Source organism: Notolabrus celidotus, chromosome 22, assembly GCF_009762535.1.
Source record: "Notolabrus celidotus isolate fNotCel1 chromosome 22, fNotCel1.pri, whole genome shotgun sequence".
In the NCBI taxonomy this organism is placed as follows: domain Eukaryota; kingdom Metazoa; phylum Chordata; class Actinopteri; order Labriformes; family Labridae; genus Notolabrus; species Notolabrus celidotus.
The window spans coordinates 24,611,322-24,629,957 of record NC_048293.1 but is presented as its reverse complement, the minus strand read 5'-3'; the positions used below and the strand labels follow the sequence as shown (position 1 = coordinate 24,629,957).

Sequence of the window (18,636 nt, the reverse complement as noted above, 5' to 3'; positions counted from 1 at the left end):
TGCATGTTTAGTACAAGAGATAAGAGGTATCACTTTGTCCACAAGGGGGTGCCAGAATCATCACAAAACAAAAGTTCCTCACAGCAGCTTTAATAGAAAGAAAGAATAAAATAAGATATAAATAATAGAGGTGCAACGATACACAAAATTCACGGTGTGTGTGTGTGTCTGTCTGTCTGCGTGCGTGCGCATATGCCGTGCGCGATGCAGAGAGCAGAGGAGCATTGTGACATCCCATCATGTAAATAAGATAAATAACATAAGGCTAATTAGTCTGTTAAATAAAAGAACAAGGTATAGACTTGATCCATGAGAGAGGTAACCTTGAATCACTTCTGCTTTGACTTCCGGGGGGGGGTGCGGTGGGTGCGCCCCGATATAACGGCAGGGAAAACACTGTCCGGTATCAGGCCAGTGGCGGTTCTGGGGTGGGGCCAACAGGGACCAGTGCCCCTGTAAAACTGAACCTGGACCCCCCCCTCCATACCAAAATAATATTATACAATAAAAAAAAGCTTAGAGCGCTAAGGGACTCATGTTGAGTGTAAACAGCCAAACAGCTGCTGTCAGTCTGCATGTTGATCTAGTACACAGTAGTATATATGTCTAGTATATAGGGATGCACTGATGTCTAGTACACAGTAGTATATATGTCTAGTATATAGGGATGCACTGATGTCTAGTACACAGTAGTATATATGTCTAGTATAAAGAGATGCACTGATGTTTTGCCAGTGTGTTCTCAGCCGGTCCTCGCCCTTCTCAGTCTCATTTGTCAGGGTTGAATGTGTCCCTCTGACAACACCCTTGGCCCCAGCCTGGCCCCCTCTGTAAAATTGGTCTAGAACCGCCACTGTATCAGGCTGAAGTCTTACACAGCATGCAGTATAAGACCACAAGTAATGCATATACGCACTTTAAAACCACATCACCCAGTGTAGCATCACTACAGGACCACGGAACAACTCTGCTCTGCAACCAAAGAGGACACTCGTGCTTCCCTCTCGTGCGAGCTCGCGCTCACACACACATACGTGAACATATGAACCCAGCAGACCGTCGTATGGTGAAATATATATTTCCATATGAAGCACAGTTAAAACAAACGTGACCAGCTTGGACTGAATGACTGTGGAAGGAGCGCGCAGTTCAGTGGACCTGCGCTCGGCAATGTAGCCCGGAGGAGTCAGAGCAGATCCACTGAACTTTCAGCACAGAGCGCTTCTTCAGAAGTTGATCAAATTAATATAAAATTGCGTATCGTTCGGTTCATAGGGCGTACTGAACCGTGACCACTGTATCGAACGATAAAATGCATGGACTCTCCTGACTGTGAAAGCATCCACTTCAATCCCACAGACTCCTCCTCCTCCTCCTCCTCATCCTGTTTCTTCCCCTGCAACTCCTCGAGCCTGCTCCTCTTCTGGAGATTGGGGGATCCCAATGACCTGTCTGCACGTCGTCCACTCCAAAGGACACCTGCATGCAGGTCTGAGAGCTGCCAGAAGCTGTTTGCCGAACTAAGAGACCAGGCAGTTCACTGGAGGTCAAGCTTGAGCATCATGCAATCATGAGCTGAAGCAACTCCATTCATTGGGGAAACGCTCAACAGTGAGCAATAATGAAGGAGTTAAAATAATGAAGGGACTTATTTGTTCTGCCTGACAATACTCTGCACTTCAGTGTCCCATGCATCCAAATTTACATCACTGACTTTACTGAATAACACACTCCATATTGCAGTTATTTCTTTATTGATTATTTTATTAACAATAAATAACAATTTACCGTCAACTTATAAGTCCTTTTCATATTTGCCTTGACCGTTGAGGCAGGCTTTGATGGTGAAAAGGATCAAAATGCAGTTTACAGCAAAAGAAAACTTTAAACACTTTACAGTAAATAAATGTGATTCAAAAAGTTCAGAGGCCAATAAATAAAGACACTCTTCACACACAGACATACACAGACAAACACACAATTAACAAACAATCACAAAGTTAAATTTAATAAACATACAGTATATACACATTTCATAAACAGAGGACAGCTGTCTGACGTGTGTCTCATGACGTGTGTGTGCTATCTTGTGTTCCAAGCTTAATCTTTAATAAATCTTCAGTTAAGATGCACATTGTGTTTCACTGATACATTCTGTTGTTCTCCAGAGATGCAGAAATAAACTGAGAAATGAATAAACAGGTAAGCCATACTTAAGCAGCAGGAGGTCTGGCAGGTAAATATTTACTGTCTGGACTCTGAAAGTTTGGTCAAGTCTGACGGAGCGAATAGGGTCAAGTCCGCCCGTTTGTTCATCTGCTGCCCAACTCTTTGCCCCCACCCCCATATCCCCCTCTTGCACATCAATACTCTCTGGCCTCTCGTAGTTCAGTGTGAAACTCTGGATCAGGAGGGTTGTCCTGGCAGCCCAGTCCATTGTTAGGGGGTCTTTTGGAGTGGAACAGTGACCAGTCTCCCTTGCAGAGGATCCAAGGCAGGACGTCCACCTTGTAGTGCAGTTCAGGTGAGAACTCAGTGCTGATCAGGTCGGGGGCTCCGGCTCCTTTGCCCCTTGTGATTAGTCTCATGTGGTCGTCATAGCAGCAGTGCTGGGCGGCGAGCGTGGTGCTGTGGTACGACAGCATGGAGCGGATGCAGAACTGAGCGGAAGGTTTGTAGATGTCAAGGCGTTCTTTGGGTCCACTAGCATCTCTCCAGCGGTAAGACTTCCTCAGGTTGGCGTCGGCGATGTTGACTGTGCTGTACACAGCCTCTGTCGGGTAAGAGCAGGGGCAGCTGGGTAATTCAGTCAGGACCTGGTGCAGGTATTTCTGGAGGAAGTCGTTTTTACAGCTCAGCCACTTCTCACAGCTGTCAACGTCTGAAAGAGAAAAGTTGAACTGTTAAAATATAGATTCTTAGTCTAAGCATTATAGAATTGAGCGGTACAAATACCAAGCCTCCTTTCTATAATGAAACCAGGGATCTAATCGTCATCCTACAGTCAGTGGTGGACAGTAACAAAGTACATTTACTTCAGTACAGTTTTTTGGGGGCACTTATTACTTTTACTCCACTACATTTAGAAGACAATTATTGTACTTTTGACTCCACTACATTTCTATCAGTGCTCTTGTTACTCACTACTTTTGCTTTAAAGTCAGTTCATGAATTCCCTTCTCTTTTCTGAAATCTGATCTTAAGACAGTAAACTGTGTTTGTGTAGTTCTGTTTGTCTCAGTGGTTTAGTCGTACCTGTATATCATGCGTCTCCACAGTTGAACGTGGAGCAAACACAGAGCATCACTCAGATCAGGCAGTTATTTTGAGTAATGGTTTCTAAATTAAGTTCTTATTATGACCTGATTGAACAAGCTGTGGTACTCTGGTACACTAACAACATGCATTGATTCAACTCCAGCTCCTTCAAAATTGGATCTCTGCAGGAAAAACTTAATACGTTTTTTTATAACTTCCAAACAGAAGTCCAAACAAAGTGACACTCAACTCTGCTGCTGGAGGGAGTGTGGAGAGATGATGGTTGATCACGCACATGTTTTCTGGTCTTGCCCCCTTATTAAGCCTTACTGGAAGGAAGTAGCAACGATTATTTCAAAAACTCTCGGTTCCACGATTAATATAACATTCATCTCGCTTTACCTCGGACGTATCCCTGACGGAATGAGTAAACACGACGCCTACCTTCTAAAGATTTTGCTGGCATCAAGTAAAAAGGCCATTACAAAACTTTGGCTTCAGGGGAAGTGCCCTACTGCTGGTATCTTTGTTAATATTGTAAAACAACTACATCTTTTAGAGAAAATGACCTATTCTATACGGCTCCAAAAAGAACTGGGGGAGAAACGATGGGAGAAATGGGGTATTTATTTATCCAAGGAAAATAATTCATTGTAAATATGTGTGACCAAGTGTGCTGTTTGTGATGTATCTCATTTAAATTTGCGCTTTCTTGTACAGACCAAGTTATGACCTCAGGTTTTTGTGTTCTTGTGTGTGTGTAAGTATATGTGTAAGTGTGTCATAACCATGTCTGTTCTGAAAAAAACCTCAGAAAATAAAAAGTTTTAAAAAAATAAAATTGGATCTCTGCAATTTACGATTTCATAGTGCAAGTACTCGCAAAAGGAAACAAAAAAATCACACTGGATTGCAGCAGCTTGTCGCGCTGCCTGACATACTGCACACGCCTGCCTGATCACACATCTTGTGTGCACTTGTTGCAGCTTGCCTTTTGTTTGTGTGTGTGTGTGTGTGTGTGTGTGTGTGTGTGTGTGTGTGTGTGTGTGTGTGTGTGTGTGTGTGTGTGTGTGTGTGTGTGTGTATGTGGTGCAGACCCCCATCAGTGCTGATGTACCACAGATAGAGTAAATGGTAAATGGGCTGTGTTTATAGAGCTCTGTCTCTAGTGACCACTCAGAGCTCTTTTACATCACATGTCACATTCACCCAGTCACACCACATTCATACACAACTAGTACTGGCAGAGGATGCAGCGTAAAGCATTAACTCATCCCATTCACACACTGCTGGCACAGCCACCAGGGGGCAGTATGTGGACAGAAGGACCTGAGAGTCAAAACCCCAAAGTTCTAACTGAGAGATGACAGACTCTAGCACTGAGCCACAGCCACCCCACAATAGTGCAGATGAAGTGTAGATCAGATATAGTGTAGACATAGAGCAGATATATTGCAATGCATATAGGTTTATAGTGTTTCTGTTGCAAGGCTGGTTAGAAACAGTTTTAATACTCACGTGTTTGCAGAGAGTCAGAGCTGTTGGTCATCCTGACGTTCTGGTGTTCAGTCACTGACAGAACAGAGTCTGTATGAGAGAGGGGAGGGGGGAGGGGCCATGAGTAAGGTCTGATTGTGTACCAGTTCATTAGTTTGTAGTTTATTAACACAGACTCTGTTCTTTCTAAATTCATTAAGAATGGCTTGCAGCCATCGTTGCTATCCTCCATTTTTGCAAGGCTACTGTTGCTCAGAATTGTGACGTGTGTCACTATAAAGTGACATGAAAGTGTCAAATGCGCATCAAATCCGCCATGGCTGTTCACACTGAGGTTGCATTGAAAAAATCTGATCTTTATCTGATTCAGGACCACATATGGAAGTGGTCTAAATCTGATTTGCAAAAAGTCAGATTTGGGCCAGATTTGAGTGTTCACACTGCCTCTAAAAAATCTGACCTGGTCACTTGACCCCAAAAATCAGATTTGGGACACTTTTGCCTGCAGTGTGAACATAGCCTTTGTCACTTGTGTACGAAGTCAAGTGTGTCAATAAATTCAATCACAGGCAGCAGTCAACAGATTTTAAGTTGCACCACATCACAGACTTTCAGCTACCGACCTGTGCAGATCTTCTGGTCACATGATCGCGACTCGGTTGCAATGCAGGCATAGCCACAGGAACGAGTGCGCTTCTGAGTGCCTTGTCCACAGGTGGCGCTGCAGGGAGCCCAGTCACTCCAGTCCTCTTCAAACTCTTAAGTTTAAGAAAGCCATGAAGAAAGGACAAAAATTTAAAAAAGAAGAAAAGGGAAAAAATGATGAGGACAGCGGAGAAGGAAATGTTAAACTTTGAAGTGAAAATATTGGAACTTTGAAGTCGGCTGTAAATTCCTCACTCAGCTGGTGCATGTGAGTTATGCCATTAAAGAGGCGGGTAACGACAGCGTGGGACCTCTGAGTCATGCTGCTCTGTGTTTATTCTACAACGGGGGGGGGGGAGCAGAGTTTAAGATGAAAACTCTGCTCGTTTCAAACTGAACCAGCTGACTGAAAACAGGTCAGCTGAAGCAGTATTTTTCAGATTACCAGACAAGTATTTTTTGACTAGAATGCAGTAAGGGAGAGGCAGAACCAGAAGGTGTGAGACTGTGTATGTCCTCATACTTATCTATCACACAATGGTGAGACAGAGGAGTGAAATTTGAAATCCTTAAAGTACATTTTCAACTCATTCTTGACCTGAACCGTGTTTTTAAAGCTTACTTGTATTTAATCTACACATTGCCATTTTATGCCTTCTAATACTGATGCTCACTCTGTTCTATACCCGGGGTCTCGGGTCTGCTCTCTCTGCCTTGGCCTGTATGTGCATACATTAAAATGTATGCGCATACCAGGGAGGGCAGGTAAGCTCTCCCCTCCTCATGCTTTGGCATTCCACGTGTGCACATGGAAGGGCAGGGAGCTCTCAGGACAGAGTCATAACACCAAATATAACTTATTGTATGCAAATAATAATTATCTTTGACAAGCGTGGTCCTAGTATCAGCTAACAGGAAGAAGCTGCTGACTGTTTGTCACTCTGAACTCTCTTTATAATTTGTTTTTTTAAATGTGACCATTTATTTTTAAAGAGCATTCTTACCGTAGTTTGAATCCCAGTCTTTGTTCCAGTGACCCCCCCAGTCACCCCCCAACCCGCTCAGGACAGGCTCTTCAGGGTTGTAGTTGTAGTCCTCCAGACCGGCTCTGCTATTCTCCAGCTGATCCGGGTAATCCCAGAACAGAGGCCAGAACAGCTTCCTGTGGCTGCTGGCCCACTCAGACCAGTCATTGCGCTGGTTCTCTTTGGCTAGATCCATCTCCACCTCGGTCTGAGAGTCCTCCACCACTTCGATGGACACCTGACACAAAGACAGACTTATCACACCTGTACAGCAAGGGCATAGCAAAGGGTGTGCCCAGATCCACCCAGAGTGGAAGCTAGCACACCTTGAAAGGAGTTTTTGTTATAAAATTTGACTTTTGTTTTCAATCTTTAATACATTTTCATTTACAGTCACTGCGTTAGGACTTTTTAATGCTTTCTGTCCCAAAAGCTCGAACAGAAACTGGGAAAAGAGCTTTCAGGTATTCTGCACCCTCAGCCTGGAATTTATTGCAAAATGGCTTGAAACTCAAGGAGCTGGTGTCACTGACTGTTTTTAAATTGAAAGTGAAAGACCTTGAAGCTGAAACTTTAGAATGTCGTTGTTTTTAGTGTATCTTGTTACAACTGCCCCCCTAGGTAACGGCTCCTGGCTCCAAACGTGCTTGTAAAGTGTACTCTTGTTCTCTGTGTGTCTATGTCTGTAACTTTGTGTTTTTTTGCTGCTGACTGTCTTGGCCAGGTCTCCCTTGGAAAAGAGATCTTTGATCTCAATGGGACCAACCTGGTTAAATAAAAGAAAAAGAAGTATATTCTTGTAGACTCTACAATCAGTGTGTTATATAAAATCAGTAAACCCTAACCCTAACCCCTAAGCCTAACCCTAACCCCTAACCCTAACCCTGACCCTAATCATAACCCTAACCCTGACCCTAATCATAACCCTAAGCCTAACCCCTCAGTTAGTGATATATAAAATCAGTAAACCCTAACCCTAACCATAAGCCTAACCCTAACCCCTAACCCCTAACCCTAAGCCTAAACCTAACCCTAACCCTAACCCCTAACCCCTAACCATAAGCCTAACCCTAACCCGAACCCTAACCCCTAACCCTAACCATAAGCCTAACCCTAACCCCTAAGCCTAACCCCTCTGTTAGTGATATATAAAATCAGTAAACCCTAACCCTAACCCCTAAGCCTAACCTTAACCCTAACCCCTAACCCTAACCATAAGCCTAACCCTAACCCCTAACCCCTAACCCTAAGCTTAACCCTAACCCCTAACCCTAAGCCTAAGCCTAAACCCTAACCCCTAAGCCTAACCCTAACCCCTAACCCTAATCCCTAACCCTAACCCTAACCCTAAGCCTAACCCTAAGCCTAACCCCTAAACCTAACCCTAACCCCTAACCCTAACCCCTAACCCTAACCTTAACCCTAACCCCTAACCCTAACCCTAACCATAAGCCTAACCCCTAACCCCTAACCCTAAGCTTAACCCTAACCCCTAACCCTAACCCTAACCCTAACCCTAACCCTAACCCTAACCATAAGCCTAACCCCTAACCCCTAACCCTAAGCTTAACCCTAACCCCTAACCCTAACCCTAAGCTTAACCCTAACCCTAACCCTAACCATAAGCTTAACCCTAACCCTAACCCCTAACCCTAAGCCTAAGCCTAACCCTAACCCCTAACCCCTAACCCTAACCCCTAACCCTAACCCTAACCCTAACCCCTAACCCTAACCCCTAAGCCCTAACCCCTCAGTCAGTGATATATAAAATCAGGCGATGTAAACTGTTTTTAAATTGGACAGTGGAAAGGCTGCATAGCTTGATCCTGATTTTCATGAAACTGTGCTCCTGATGTTTGGTCTGATTATGACCCTCATGATTCCTGAGAGGAAACTTTCAGCTGGTACTGAGGGTTCATGGCTGTGGTTACATTTTGAAAGAAAGAGCGGACAAAATATCTATAAAATATGAATTTTACAACAAAAAAAGAAGTCCAGGAATATCAATACCTCAATCAGTTATTAACTGCTGGTGAAGTCTTAAAACACAAACCTGACCTTATGAAGGTGTGTAATGTTAAACTAACTCATCCTTTAAAATAAGAGCTGATAAGGAGAGTGACGTCACGGCTGTCTGTTTATTTAAAGATCAGATTAAGATGAACTTTGATGAAGGAGGTTTTTGTTTGGGACGGAAGGAGGACAGAAATGATGGTGGGGTGGAGAGATGAACTGATAGTTGTTCTGACTATCTCTCTTTCATTCAAACACAATAGCAAGAGTGATCACAAGAACACACACCACATATGCACACACAAACACACACACACACAGGTCCTGACAAAACCCAGATACCCTGATAACAACAGCAACAGTTTACAGAGAGGAGGAAGCAGCTGAGGCACTGAGCAATAAAACCAGAGAATAAAATGTCTGAATGGAAGTGGTTCATAAGATTAAATATTCACATCATCATCAGAGAACACTGTCACTGTAACACCAACAGAAGACGTGTGTTGGTTTCTGACTCACTGCCTTATGGTGAAAATATGAAAATACATCTCCAGCCTTCCCTGACTGTGGGCATACACAGTCACAGAGCTACAGTGCCCTGTTGGAACGGTTCTGGCTCCGTTCCTGTTCACCCTCTACACTACAGACTTCACCCACAACACAGCGAGCTGCTACCTGCAAAAGTTCTCTGACAACACCGCCATTGTTGGCCTAATCACCAATGGGGACGACAGGGAGTACAGAGAGCTGACGCAGGATTTTGCAGTCTGGTGCAAGAGAAACCACCTCCAGCTCAACGCAGGTAAGACCAAAAGAGCTGGTGGTGGATTTCAGAAGATGCAAGTCCCCTCCTCCCACACCAGTGAACATCCAGGGAACGGACTTTGAGATTGTGAAATCTTACAAGTACCTGGGTGTTCACCTGAACAATAAACTGGACTGGTCAGACAACTCAAATGCGCTCTACAAGAAGGGACAAAGCAGACTCTTTCTGCTCAGGACACTCAGGTCTTTTGGTGTGGAGGGGGCTCTTCTGAAGTCCTTCTTTGACTCTGTGGTGGCAACAGCCATCTTCTTTGGAGTGCAAGAAGCTGAACAGACTGGTGAAGAAGGCCAGCTCTGTCCTGGGCTGCCCGCTGGACCCTGTGGAGGTGGTGGCTGACAGGAGGATGATATCAAAGCTATCTTCTCTGATGGACAACACGTCACACCCCCTCCAGGAGACCATAACAACACTAAGTAGCTCGTTCAGTGACAGACTTCTTCACCAGTGCTATCTCACGGAGAGAATATTAATCTTAATTGCTAATAACTTTTTAATAATTGTTACTTTATAGGCTCGTGACACTTGAATTTCCCTTGAATTGTGGGACGAGTAAAGGAATCTCTTATCTCTTATCTTATCTTCAAAGACATCTCCAAAGCCACAAGATCACTACAGCAACCAGTCCAACTCTGTACGGAACTGGTCTGGACTGCTCTGAACTGGTCTGGACTGGTCTGGACTGGTCACTACAGCTCTGATTGAATCACACAGGAAAACAGTGTGAAGTCTCAGAGTGATGACGGCACAGAGGATTCAGAGGGTCCACAGGGTAAACTCAGCACCTTAAGTTTCATCATTCAGTGGTCATTAACTTGTTCCTGTTTGATAGGAGAGATGTGTTCTGTCAGTGTTATGTGAATCTGACAGTGTTTGGCAGTGAACCCCACAGTCACAGAGTCAAACTTCCTCTCTGTTTAAAGTCAGTCCAAAGAGTTCTCATAAAGTCTGCAGGGTTCGGCTCCTCGGTCTGTCAAATAATTTTTCCATTCATTTCTTGTGTGTTTTCTTTTCTGTTTCCATATCTTTCTCTGAACACTGTGGAGATGTCTGAAGTTCAAGGACTGGACGGAGCGCCCCGCTGTTCCAGGTCCTACATGTGGAAACTCTAGACGCTGCTCTGACTCAAACCAGCTGCTCAGCCAGACGAGAAATATGAGGAAAGAGAGAGACGTGATGGTGAGGACAGAGAGCGATTGAAGAGCACTCTGCAACCCCCTCCTCCTATGACTGATGGTTTAAACTAAAACACCTGCACTTCACTGATAATAGTAGTCACCCTTTCATGCTAGAGAGTACAGAGGAAGCCAGAGCACACTTGCAGTGACACAATGAGTCCACAACATACTGACTTCTAACCATCAGATTGTTGTCGGTCTGCCTGGATTAGATTAGATTATGTCCTACCTGGATGTTGGGGTTCTGAGAGCCCACATCTGAGTTTGCCAGCTCTGGGAAGTTTCTCAGGTCGAGGATGAAGGGTTCAGGGTCTTCTTTGAGGTCAGGTGGGGGGAGGACACCCTGCTGATGGTGCAGGGACCAGCCGTGTGTGAACCTTGGAGAAGGTGGACCAGAAGGCAGAGTCTGCAGTAGATTCTCCTGCTGAAGTTCCTGGAGGGTCTGGAAATGGTCACTGTGATGATATCCTGCTGTCACCTGAGAGGTTAAAAAGACAAAATGAACAGAGGAATAGAAATGATAGTTTCCTGGAAGCAGAGGTATTCTCATATTTTTTGCCACAGGGATGCTGCAGAAAAACTGAGCATTTTCTGGTTTCTATTTGGTGTACCAAGAGTCAGAACAAAGCATGGAGAAGCAGCATTTTGTTATTATGCAGCACAGACCTGGAATAATCTCCCAGGTAGTATCAGACAAGCCCAGACTCTGAACACTTTTAAGTCCAGACTAAAAACCTTCCTCTTTCATGCTGCGTACACTCCTCAATAATGGATACAAACCCATTTTTAAACCTTAGTTTATAATTCAGTAACTACAAACTTTTAATTTCTCTTAATAAACTGAGTTGTAATGAAGTTTTGTAACTACTTTTACTTTCTTTCTTGATCTTATATTTTAAAATATTTTATGTTTTCATGCTTATGTTTGTTTCATGTCATATTTTAAATTGTGTATTTTCTGACAAGGTATGGCGTTATGGAATTAACCTGATTTTGGATCTACAATTAAATGTTGGGCATACAGGCACCCTGCAGGGGGTGTCAAGAGGTCTGAGCCAGCTTTAGGCTGCGACTCGACACAGGAAAGATTCAATGTGTGAGTCTTAATCCTTGGGAAGAAGTTCAGAGATAATTCGAATAATTTAAAGGTGACATATTATGCTCTTTTTCATCAACATATATTGGTCTAAGAGGTCCCCAAAACATGTCTTTAAAGTTTATGCTAAAAAAAAACACTTTGAAATCAGATTCTGGTCTGTCTGTAAACCCCTCTTTTTCAGCCCTGCTCAGAACAGGCTGTTCTCTGTGTCTGTGCCTTTAAATGAGAATGAGCTCTCTGACCACGCCCCCTCAGGAAGTGTATGTGCCCTCGGCTCTCCAGCACGTTGATCTAATGTTTACATGTTGGCTGCTCACAGACCCGCGTTACTCCAACCCTCTGAATCTGATCCAGAATCTGATCCTGACGGAGAGGCACCTGCAGCAGGACCTTTCTGAACGATTGGTCACAGATTTAGTGTTTCTTGTTGTTTTATTTATCAGTATGTCGACGTGTGTCTTGGTACAAAGCTACCAACATGTAGCTATGTGGCTATGCTAACTAGCGCTAGCACTTTTCCATGAAAAATAAAAATCATCCACTAGATCTTCAAATCTGCAGACGTGGGGAGTAAAACCAACCTTTGTGTTTATTAAGACAGCCTACAACTAGCATGCCTCCCTCCTAAGCTCCTTGTTAGCACACATGTGCAGGGAATGAAAAACGGAGGAGGAGTTGAGTTGTATTTTATACAGTCTATGGGCTGAACAAGCTCCGAGCTCTGACTTCCTGTTACAGACTGGATGTCGTTGTGACGTATGAAAAACACTGAAAACTGAAACGGCTCGTTTCAGCACACATTTACAGAAAGGTGGAGAAATCAGAACAGGGGCAGAATGGATTCTTTTCTTTTTCAGGGGTTTGTAGACAGGGACACATATTTCAGGTAGAGAACCATTAAAAAGTTAATTTTGCATGATATGTCACCTTTAAATTGTTTAAAGTCATTGCTGCTGTCTCTGCAGGTTAAATACTTAGTGTTCTCTTTACAGACACTGTACAGACACGTCGGTTTAATTCATGAACTGAAGAGTGAAAATGAACAAAGTTTGCATTGGGCCTGACAGTAAAGGAACTATAGAGAACAATAACAGCTGAATAACTGAGCAGTCACATGATGCTATTACCGTTATCTGAGAAGAGAAGAGAATTATCACCCTTCTTCTGCCCGGCAGAGAAATCTGTGTCATCCAGAGAATGTCCAGAGTCAAGTTTGGATCAATTTAAAGGTTAAGACAGGAACACATGGTGGTACGCTATGATTTCATTGAAACAGGGACATGTTTGTAATATTCAACATCTCCAACAGATCAGTCAGAGATAGTTTCATCATATTAAGATCTTCTAAGTGATGGTTGCTGAGGTCTCTGGATCACACCAGACTCACTGCTTGCTCGTCCATATCTCCAGTGAGAGAGTGTATGGCAGCAAAACGACCTATAGTGTAGAATAAAGCAGCATTTCGTCACACTGCTCCTCTCCCTTTCTGCAAAGCAAAACAAATCAAGTTGAAGGTGGAAACTCAGTGAATCCGCTCAAAGACTTCAGGGTTCATCACAGGGTTCACTCTGCATGGCAAAGAGGTGCGCGTTAAAGGTCTTTGACACACTCACAGGGTCCAGGACATTTGAGAGAGTTCACCCCCACAGACGCTTTCACAATAAAAGCACACAAGTAAACTTGAACTGGCTGAAGAATTTGACGCCCTCTGCCAAATGTGGCCTCAGAGTCTGCTTCAGCATGTGGTGGAAGAGACACCCGTCTATCCAAATGATGTTATAAAGCTGCAGTAACTCCTCCTCCAGGTCCTCTAAAAAGTCTTCATGAATGTTTTCCTCTGAAACAAACTCAATATCTCCCTGGTCACCTTCCTGCTCCTCAGTTTAACTGAACAAGAGATGCTGTATGTGTTATCATGTTTTAACCAAGCCTCTGTGAAGCCACATGAGTGCCTGAGAGCTACCTGACGCCAAACTGCATGACCTAGCTTAAAAAGAAAAGAGTTAGAGAGCACTGAGGGTAAAAGGTTCAAGAATGAGAGGACGAGCGTGTGAGCAGGGGCTAATCACAGATGGAGAGAGTACAAATGAAGGGTAAAGAAAGAGGGAAGAGATGAAGAGGACAAGTGAAGTTTAGACACAATGAGTGTAAATAAAAGGTAGAAATAAGGAGAAGAAATGAAAGAGGTGAAGAGTAAAGATGAGGTGTTAATCTGTTTATAGAAACCAGATTATAACTGTTAATCTGTTTATATAAACCAGATTATAACTGTTAATCTGTTTGTATAAACCAGATTATAACTGTTAGCCTGTTTGTATGAACCAGATTATAACTGTTAATCTGTTTGAATAAACCAGATTATAATTGTTAACCTGTTTAAACCAGATTATAACTGTTAATCTGTCTAAACCAGATTATAACTATTAATCTGTTTGTATGAACCAGATTATAACTGTTAGCCTGTTTGTATGAACCAGATTATAACTGTTAATCTGTTTAAACCAGATTATAACTGTTAATCTGTCTAAACCAGATTATAACTGTTAATCTGTTTGAATAAACCAGATTATAACTGCTAATCTGTTTAAACCAGATTATAACTGTTAATCTGTCTAAACCAGATTATAACTGTTAATCTGTTTGAATAAACCAGATTATAACTGTTAATCTGTTTAAACCAGATTATAACTGTTAATCTGTTTGTATGAACCAGATTATAACTGTTAATCTGTTTAAACCAGATTATAACTGTTAATCTGTATATATTAACCAGATTATAACTGTTAATCTGTTTGTATAAACCAGATTATAACTGTTAATCTGTTTGTATAAACCAGATTATAACTGTTAATCTGTTTGTATGAACCAGATTATAACTGTTAATCTGTTTGAATAAACCAGATTATAACTGTTAGCCTGTTTGTATAAACCAGATTATAACTGTTAATCTGTTTGTATAAACCAGATTATAACTGTTAATCTGTTTGTATAAACCAGATTATAACTGTTAATCTGTTTGTATGAACCAGATTATAACTGTTAATCTGTATAAACCAGATTATAACTGTTAATCTGTTTAAACCAGATTATAACTGTTAATCTGTTTGTATGAACCAGATTATAACTGTTAATCTGTATAAACCAGATCAGAACTGTTAATCTGTTTATATAAACCAGATTATAACTGTTAATCTGTTTGTATGAACCAGATTATAACTGCTGGACAGTGGGCAACATTATTCTGAAACTGTTGAACTGTTATCTCAGCCTCTCTGGAGTCCTTGTTATACCCAGTCATGTGACCAACCTGTCGATCATTAACCTCCTTAGTTGGAGATGTTCCTCCAGGTGTGTGTTTTTATTACCTGTTGTCTCTGTACGGACTGTTTGAAACGTGCTGCTGCATCAGATTTAAAATAAACTGATCTTCACTGACCCTTCTAACATCTGAGATGCTGTCTCTGCTCTATGTCCAGTGAAATGTGGAGTTTAAAGGGGTTAGTTTCTTGCTGCAGGTTTTAGAGGGTTCAGACAGAGGAAGGTCTGGACCATATTTAAGGACATGAACAGTTTACAGAGCAGCACGGAGCTGTTCATTTTAAACTCTATGTATTCTGTAAGCAGGGAAAGCTTTGGTTTAAAAACAGTCAGCTGAGAGCAGCACAGGTGAGGTTTACCTGAGGATCAGACTCTGTGGAGTTCCTCTGGATGTTGGCTGGAAACCCGCAGACTGGCACCGACAGCAGAGAGACGATCAGCAGCTGCAGAGGAGACGCTTTCCTCCACTCCATCGGTCCCAAACTCCAAGACAGAGATCCTGCAGAATCATGCAGAGTCCTCCAGATCCTTTGAAAAACCCTTTAAACCCCTTTAGCTCCAAATAAATCTTCCAGAGTCCTGCAGATGCTGCAGATCCTGCGTCCGGAATCCTTGGATTCACAGAGATCCGCTCTCCACCCCCGGATCAATAACAAGTTAAATCTCATAAATAAGATCCTAAAAGAATGATCTCTGCTGTCTGCCGAACATCTGATCATTTCACAAACATGCTCAATATACAACCAAACCGGATGTTCCTCCTCTCGCGCGCTTCAAAGGCGCTTCAGAGCAAAATCCTGGATCAGTTCTCTGAGAGGAAAGAGCACAAAGGTTTGCTCTCAGGTCTGCTGGTCTTGAGGGTCTCTGATCAGCTCGGGTATCGGATCCTCTGTCTGCAGACCAGAGACCGTAACTCCCCCCCGTGACGTCACCGGGAGGAACTTTGTATTACAGTAATAATTTTTAAAAAAGAATAAAAGATAAAATCCTTTTGACAAATTTGACATTTCTAATATATTATCAAAATGTAATCTATATATTTACATATAAACACGTGTGTGTGTGTGTGTGTGTGTGTGTGTGTGTGTGTGTGTGTGTGTATGTGTGAGTGTGTGTGTTTGAGTGTGTCTATGTGTGTGTGTGAGTGTGTGTGTGTGTGTGAGTGTGTGAGCGTGTCTGTGAGTGCACGAGCGTGTGTGTGTGTCTCTGTGTGTGTGTGTGTGTGTGTGTGTGTGTGTGTGTGATAGACAGGAACTTTATGAGGGCTCCTCTGTATGCAGATTCTATTGTAAATAAATAAACACTGCAGCACCTGGGCATTCTCATCAGCAGCATTAAGCCATAGACTCAGGTGTGCACTAATGAAACTGAAGCTGCAGGTGAGGTGAGTTTAGGATCAGATCTTTGCTGTGTTTTCCAGATTAAAACAAACCTCTGAAAATGCTCTCTGGGTGTGTGTGTGTGTGTGTGTGTGTGTGTGTGTGTGTGGTGGGGGGCACACATGCACAAACACAGCTATATTGTAAGTACTTCCAGCTTGAGTGAGGTACAAGAGACCAGAGGAAGGAATGGAGGGGGAGGGTCTTTTTATTGTGTGTGTGTGTGTGTGTGTGTGTGTGTGTGTGTGTGTGTGTGTGTGTGTGTGTGTGTGTGTGTGTGTGTGTGTGTGTGTGTGCTTTATGGTGGTGTTGTGTGTGAGTGTTTATGGTGGTGGGGGTGGGGGGTCAAGGGGTTAAAGAGCTTCCAGATGTTGAATCTGTTTCTCTTTCAATGAAAGTTCCTCCTCACTTCCTCTCTGTGACTCAAAACATGTGTGTGTGTGTTTCTAACCTACAAATCCTCAAACAGCTTCAACAGTACTTGTACGCACATGAACGCACATGAACGCACACACCCACACACACACACACACACACACACACTTAAAGATAGTATAAACATTAGGGCTTACCTCAAACCTAGGAGTGTTATCTCCACTTAGCACTTCTCCTTTAGCTTCTGACCTAAAATAATCAAAAACATTATCTTCCTTATGTGTGTATTTTTCAGTTTTTACTCAACAAAACAAACTTTTTTCTAAATTCCCCAGGTTCAACTAAAGAAAAATAAAGACACTTTTATCAGCCTGCTGAACTCAACTGTAACAGTGCTCAATTTGAGATCCTCCTCTGAAAGGTAAGCAGACAATCATGGTTCAGTTTTTCAGGTTGGATCAGGGATCTACCTGCTGACCTGTTAACACATAGTCTGATCAGATACTAACACCTGGTCTGATCAGACATGGTAACACCTGGTCTGGTGTATTTATTTTAATTGATTTATGAACTAAACAAACTAATTGCATATTGATGTGAGAATTGAGCCAACAGAACATCAGCTCATCTGAATGTGAGATGCTATCAGCTGACAAGAAAAGTCAACAGTATATGTGCCTTTGTAGAGGGGTCAAAAGTATATGTGTCTTTGTAGAGGGGTCAACAGTATATATGTCTTTGTAGAGGGGCCAACAGTATATATGTCTTTGTAGAGGGGCCAACAGTATATGTGTCTTTGTAGAGGGGTCAACAGTATATGTCTGTGTAGAGGGGTCAACAGTATATGTGTCTGTGTAGAGGGGTCAACAGTATATGTGTCTTTGTAGAGGGGTCAACAGTATATGTGTCTGTGTAGAGGGGTCAACAGTATATGTGTCTTTGTAGAGGGGTCAACAGTATATATCTGTGTAGAGGGGTCAACAGTATATATGTCTTTGTAGAGGGGTCAACAGTATATTTGTCTGTGTAGAGGGGTCAACAGTATATGTGTCTTTGTAGAGGGGTCAACAGTATATTTGTCTGTGTAGAGGGGTCAACAGTATATGTGTCTTTGTAGAGGGGTCAACAGTATATATCTGTGTAGAGGGGTCAACAGTATATGTGTCTTTGTAGAGGGGTCAACAGTATATGTGTCTTTGTAGAGGGGTCAACAGTATATGTCTTTGTAGAGGGGTCAACAGTATATGTGTCTGTGTAGAGGGGTCAACAGTATATTTGTCTGTGTAGAGGGGTCAACAGTATATATGTCTTTGTAGAGGGGCCAACAGAATATGTGTCTTTGTAGAGGGGTCAACAGTATATGTCTGTGTAGAGGGGTCAACAGTATATGTGTCTGTGTAGAGGGGTCAACGGTATATATGTCTTTGTAGAGGGGCCAACAGTATATGTGTCTTTGTAGAGGGGTCAACAGTATATATGTCTTTGTAGAGGGGTCAACAGTATATATGTCTTTGTAGAGGGGTCAACAGTATATATGTCTTTGTAGAGGGGTCAACAGTATATATGTCTTTGTAGAGGGGTCAACAGTATATGTCTGTGTAGAGGGGTCAACTGTATATGTCTGTGTAGAGGGGTCAACAGTATATGTGTCTGTGTAGAGGGGTCAACAGTATATGTCTGTGTAGAGGGGTCAACAGTATATGTCTGTGTAGAGGGGTCAACTGTATATGTGTCTGTGTAGAGGGGTCAACAGTATATGTGTCTGTGTAGAGGGGTCAACAGTATATGTGTCTGTGTAGAGGGGTCAACAGTATATGTGTCTGTGTAGAGGGGTCAACAGTATATTTGTCTGTGTAGAGGGGTCAACAGTATATGTGTCTGTGTAGAGGGGTCAACGGTATATATGTCTTTGTAGAGGGGCCAACAGTATATGTGTCTTTGTAGAGGGGTCAACAGTATATATGTCTTTGTAGAGGGGTCAACAGTATATGTGTCTTTGTAGAGGGGTCAACAGTATATATGTCTT

At 42.7% G+C, this 18,636-nt stretch overlaps 1 protein-coding gene across 1 annotated transcript; it reads right to left on the bottom strand.

Annotated features, from left to right (window-relative positions):
- Positions 1–1,737: 1,737 nt before the first annotated feature.
- ism2a (isthmin 2a) lies at positions 1,738–15,738 on the bottom strand. Its single transcript, XM_034675811.1, has 6 exons — positions 15,216–15,738; positions 10,669–10,917; positions 6,405–6,663; positions 5,379–5,513; positions 4,777–4,845; positions 1,738–2,881 (listed from the first exon to the last, which is right to left on the bottom strand). The coding sequence occupies exons 1-6, from the start codon at positions 15,327–15,329 to the stop codon at positions 2,364–2,366; spliced, it is 1,344 nt and encodes a 447-aa protein (XP_034531702.1). The 5' UTR covers positions 15,330–15,738; the 3' UTR covers positions 1,738–2,363.
- Positions 15,739–18,636: the final 2,898 nt, after the last annotated feature.

Bases quoted from the DNA above. Each gene is read 5' to 3' on its own strand.
- ism2a (XM_034675811.1), bottom strand. From the start codon at position 15,329: ATGGAGTGGAGGAAAGCGTCTCCTCTGCAGCTGCTGATCGTCTCTCTG. The intron at 10,918-15,215 runs GTAAACCTCACC...TTAACCTCTCAG, and splicing joins CCACAGAGTCTGATCCTCAG to GTGACAGCAGGATATCATCA. The intron at 2,882-4,776 runs GTGAGTATTAAA...TTTCTCTTTCAG, and splicing joins CTCTGACTCTCTGCAAACAC to ACGTTGACAGCTGTGAGAAG.